Raw genomic sequence first — 5,332 nt, 5'->3', positions numbered from 1 at the left:
GAAAACAAGGATTTACACACATTTCTTTCCAGTCAAAACTCTAGTTAGCAGTCCCTGCATACCCCTCTCCCCGCCAGTGCAGCCTGGCTGCCGTTTCCAATGGCTTTAGGCAGCAGCAGCGCTGGGGGGGCGGACTCAGCCCTCCCACGGCCAACTTCTGAGGGAGTGATGCGACAGCAAAATCTTCCCACGGCATCACCAGGATCAGCAGCAGCAGCAGGACCCCGGGCTCGGGGGGATGCCCACAGGCGGGTGCCTGGGAGTAGCACCCAGCACGTGCCGCGGCCACCCCAAAGGAACGCCGGCACGGGTTTTTGTGCGAGATACTCGCAGGGGGAGACAGCTGCCTTACCCCTCAAATTGAGCCAGATGAGTACTTTTGCTCACAGACTTTTAGGGTCTTACTGTTAACAGGAAAAAGGCAGGTGTAGTGGCTTCATGGACATTAAAGGGAATAGCATCTAAAACAACACCCTCAACACAAAGGAGGCTTTTTTTTTTTTTAACAGGATGCGCGGTTTATTATCGGGCAGGCTGGTATCAGTGAAACAGCTAAGCGTACTGCAGATGACCAACACGTCAGAAAGTAGAACTGGAGTTGTCTCTGATGAGGCACGACAGCGCGCGGCCCTTTCTCCAGACCTCGGGGAGCAGCGAGCCCCTGGGCAGCGCCTGCCTCCTGCTTCGCTGGGGGCTCCTCCATCCCCTGCCAGAACGCAGGCGGGGGGAGGCTGCCCGCACCCTGCCCACGCTGCTGCCCGCATTCTGCCCGGCACGTCCCGGCGCTCTCGGCAGGTCCTTCCCGAGCCCCAGCTCGTACGAGCATCTTACTTCACCGATCTCTTCACCCTCTGTATTTGAAGTCAGGTCAGTCAATTGGAGAGTAAGTTCTGCTGCAGTAACAGCTCTGCAGGGATGTTAGGCAGAGAACTGGCTCCTTGTTAGCTCCTGTTTCATTATCAGAACTGTTAATGAAGTTCAAACCGTGAGGTCCAAATTCTGCTTCAAGCTCTACATTCTACTCGCACTCATAGATAATTACATTAAAGTTAAGTAAATCTGTACACTATGAAAAGCGACTGCGAGTATGCCAGTATGAGCCTGCATAGCTGTCCCAGTGATGTACGAAGGCAAATCTCAGTTAAGAACTAAACCAATAGATTTTCTTATTTTTACTTCTGCAGGCTGAATCCAGCTTTAATATCAGGTTGAAAGAACCTGCCTGCCACACGCACACGCTTTCGCTGTCTCAGTGCTTCCATGAAATGCTTGTAAGACCAGCAGCCAAACGGTTCAGCTTTCTACGCTCTTTGCACTTGCTACAAACAAAATCAGCAACCTCGCCACTGCCTCCCTTCCGCGATGCTGACAAAGCATTCCACCCAGCCGTTTGCATACCCTCCTTTTTTGCCACATCCGAGATGCCAACCCTCACCAAATCAGCTGGAAATGGAAATTGTCCCAGCTATTTATTCTGAAAGGTAAACCTCCCAGGAGACACAGAGTTTACAAACACTCATATAAAGAAGACTCGACTTTGATCCCCAGACTGTGCTGACCATGTGAATTAGTGCCCCTGGCACATTTTACCCAAGCCCAGGTCCAGTCCAGCATCAAGTTATGGCTCACAAAGAAGCTGTCTGAGAGCAGCATAGTTTCCCTCTAAGAACTACCATGGTGATCTTTTATTTACAATATTAATAGGCAATAGGGTTTCCTGCTGTACTGTTGTGAGAGAACATCGCTTCTGGTTTGCTGGACTCAGATTAGCAGAAGGAGGTCTCTTGTACAATAAGGTAACAAGTGCTTTTAGAAGAACACAATCAGCTTACGCATATTCTATAGCATAAATAAAGTTATCTACAAAAAATGGCACTGTACATTGGTGAACGCTCTCCCTAAGAGTTTCCTGCCCCCGTCTCCCACTACAAGAGGTCTCCTTATTCGTTCATTTGCAAGTGGTTGTCAACCTGCTCAAGAGCTGCCTTGTTTTTGCCATCAGCATCTCTCTGAAGTGGTCCCCCATTAAGAAATAAAAAACAGGATTAATGGCGCTATTCAAAAACGCGATGGGTCTCGTGATGATGTAAATGGTGTTGATGATGCCCTGTGTGCACACAGAGACATTCAAGGCTGGTATTCGGGAAGCAAGTCGGACATTGCGCATTATGTGATAGGGAGTAAAGAGCAATGAGAAGGTAACCACTGCGAGGATGACTAAAGCAAGGGGTTTTTCAAGTGTCAGGAGAGAACTGAGTTGCTCGCTCCTGGTTTTAAGGAAAAGAACCATCTTCACATAGAAGCAGCACATGACCACAAGAGGAATAAGGAACCCAAAGACAGTCAGGAACATGCTATAGATGAGGTTTTTCGCAGGGTCTCCAGAGCTTGCATAATCAAGACACTTGTACTGAGAGGCAGGCGCTATAGGCTCCAGGAAATACATCAACGGCAGCAGCTCCAGTACCACGCCGATCCATATGGCAACAGACACGATAAGGGCCGTTCTCCTCTTCTGTAGAAAATGTTCTCTGAAAGGATATTTTATGAGCATGTATCGGTCAATACTGATAACAGTGAGGAAAAGGATGCTGCTGTACAGGTTTGCATGCAGAAGGAATCTGTTGCTGTGGCACAAGATGGTCTCCTTTGCCCATTGATCTCTGGAGTAGCTGTTCACAAGTATTGGAAGAGTACACAGAAATAATAAATCTGATAATGATAAATTGAACAGGTAGACATTGCCACTTTTCCAGTTTTTCAGGCAGAAAATATAGCCGAACACAACAATGGTGTTTCCAATGAAGCCTAAAATGAACTCAATGCTGTACATGGTGGAAAGATAATACTTTTCTAGGGCTCTGTTCATCAGCAAACAGCCATCTGTCTCGTTCACAGCCTGGAAAGATTTAAAAAAAAAAAACAAAAAAAAAACCCAACAAACAAACACAAAACCACCAAATATTAGTAAAAGATCACTGCATGGCTATTTTTATATTGTTGCTATAATAGGTGAATATAGCCATCTATTTGCTTACAGCTTATATGGTAAATAGAGACTTGAACGCAAAGAATATCCCTTATGCACACAAGATTTCTACCTTCAGCTATTGACCAGAGTTAACAAGCAAGATGAAAACTTGCATGAGCAAAAACCTGTGTGAGGAGTCTGAAGTAAAAGCATCACCTGAAGGCATCTGCCATGACGTGCCAGCTGCCGCTTTTGGCCAAACCCATGGCAGCGCCAGAGGCTGGGAAAGTGAAACTTGCCTGTCATGACTTTGTCACAGCCCTTGCTGGAAGTCATCTGCCTCCCTGTTACCCAACCCCTGTCCCGTGGTCTCACTCATCTCTAAAGCAGAAGTCTGCTGTCAAGACTGATAAAGGATGAAATCATTGGCAGCAGTACAGCCACGCTCTGACAGCGTTACTCGGAATTCTTTAAGAAGTCAGGAGAGAATGTGTTTATTAAATTAATTGAACCATTCATCATGCATTTTGTACAGTTTTGCTGGTAACTCGGTACCAGAATTGCACGGAAAGCATGGTGAGGGTGAAGAGTGTACCCTGTGCCTCACGGCAGATGCGCTGGAGCGCTTCTGAGCCATTCCTGCAAACACGGGACATTTCTGCTCCCGGGGTTTTACAAGCCTCTTCTGTTTTCTACACAAAGCCCTTTCACGAAGGGAAGGTGCAGTTACGACTGAGTCCTCGTTGATAGGAAAGCGACTGCAGTCAAGGGGACGGCACAGTCAAGATCAGGATAAAACGCCTTGAAAGCCAAATTCGCAAACTTTAAGTCACTCTTGCTCTTAACTTCCTATGAAGTGGGAACACCCCGTATGATTTATTCAACCGCAGCTCATAACCTCTGCCAAACCCACACCCTGTGTACGGTGGAGGGCCCCCAGCCCAGCCCTGCAGAGCTGCCGGAGGAGGAGAGGCTGGTCCTTGCCGGGACCACGCTGAGCGCCGGGCTGGCAAACGTGGCTTTTTGCAGCCGGGAGAGCTACCGGCCAGGCTGCCAGCACTGCTGCCACCCCTCCTGCACTGCCATTTCATTTTCTCTTTGGCTCCAGGCAAAGAGCTTCGCCTTTCGGCTTGGAAGTAAGTAGCACAAACAGTATTCTTTAAGGAGCAAAGCTTTCTAGGAAGCTGCACCCAGTGTGAGTTTGCCTGAGGACAAATTTTTCTCGCTTTCTAAAGGTTGGATAAAAAAACGCTTCCATGCTACAGGGAAAGAAATATAGGATCTCAAGTGCTCGCTCCTCTCCCTCCTCAGGCAGACACCCGCACCCACCTGCAGGGGAGCCACAAGATAAAGAAAGCTTCTAGCGAGAGCCTTTGGTTAAAATAGCAGCAAAGCAATTAGAAAGCAGAGGGAAACGAAACGTTAGAAAAATGGGATATAGATTGAAACTGAAATCAAGCTAAGCCTAAGGTCTGAAAGAGCAGCAATGTGACTGCTACAAAATCCGCTAAAGATAGTCTCCACAAATCCTGTAATTGTTTTACGTATTTTCAAAGTTGTTCTGGTGTCTAGAATTTGTTAATAGGTCTCTGCTCTCAAAGCACTGTATCTTACTTCAAAGGTAGATCACAAGACAGAATAAAGTACAGCATATACAAAATTTCATAAAGTTACATCCAGCAAATATCTACGCTTACACCGTGTACCGCAGGAGACAAAAATTATATAGCTGTGAATGCTCACTCCGGTCAGAATAACCTCACATGCAGCACCTAGTCTAACCCTGCCTGAGCAGGCTCCCGAGAAGAAACTCAACACTTTTAGTGAGATGTTAATTCTAGAAAACACTGCACTAAAATTAGCACTTTAAATTCAAATAATAATTAAAACATTACTGTATCGACAGACACATGGATTTAGGTAGTTGTTAGAAGAAGACCGATTAATCCATTTTTAAAGCAAGCAGTCAGGGTAAAGCGACTAGAGAGTTCATTCAGAAACAGTCTCGCTAGAGGAACAGCAGAGTCTACTCGAGAAGCCGCAGCCTGAGAACACCTTACCATCCCCAGGGCTGGGAGCTGCCTCGGCATCAGCTCTCCTGGACCATGCCTTGGCGAGAACACTGGGATCCCTGGAGCGCAGCACAGCATCGCCGTTTAACCTCATTTGCATATGATTCAATCATTAATGAGTCAAGGCGAAGGAGAGATTTGTTTGGCTGAGCAGGACGCGGGGCAGTTTTCACGGGAGGAAGGTACTGCGAAACGTCTGCCCGGCCAAGGGGAGAGCAAACCAACACTTCCCCTCCGCAGAGACCCGACCGAGAACCGCGGGGCGGGACGGACGGGGAGCCCGCGGCGT

The 5,332-nt window shown here is 47.5% G+C and overlaps 1 protein-coding gene across 1 annotated transcript; it reads right to left on the bottom strand.

Annotated features, from left to right (window-relative positions):
• Nucleotides 1-1,948: 1,948 nt before the first annotated feature.
• Nucleotides 1,949-5,092, bottom strand: SUCNR1 (succinate receptor 1). Its single transcript, XM_010584996.1, has 2 exons — nt 5,032-5,092; nt 1,949-2,899 (listed from the first exon to the last, which is right to left on the bottom strand). The coding sequence occupies exons 1-2, from the start codon at nt 5,059-5,061 to the stop codon at nt 1,949-1,951; spliced, it is 981 nt and encodes a 326-aa protein (XP_010583298.1). The 5' UTR covers nt 5,062-5,092.
• Between the last annotated feature and the right edge of the window lie 240 nt (nt 5,093-5,332).

The sequence above is a fragment of the Haliaeetus leucocephalus genome, unplaced genomic scaffold (assembly GCF_000737465.1).
Source record: "Haliaeetus leucocephalus isolate CR32 unplaced genomic scaffold, Haliaeetus_leucocephalus-4.0 Scaffold1014, whole genome shotgun sequence".
NCBI lineage: Eukaryota > Metazoa > Chordata > Aves > Accipitriformes > Accipitridae > Haliaeetus > Haliaeetus leucocephalus.
This window is presented reverse-complemented; position numbering and strand designations above follow the sequence as displayed.

Bases quoted from the DNA above. Each gene is read 5' to 3' on its own strand.
- SUCNR1 (XM_010584996.1), bottom strand. From the start codon at position 5,061: ATGCCGAGGCAGCTCCCAGCCCTGGGGATG. The intron at 2,900-5,031 runs GTAAGGTGTTCT...AAATCTTTCCAG, and splicing joins AGCTCCCAGCCCTGGGGATG to GCTGTGAACGAGACAGATGG.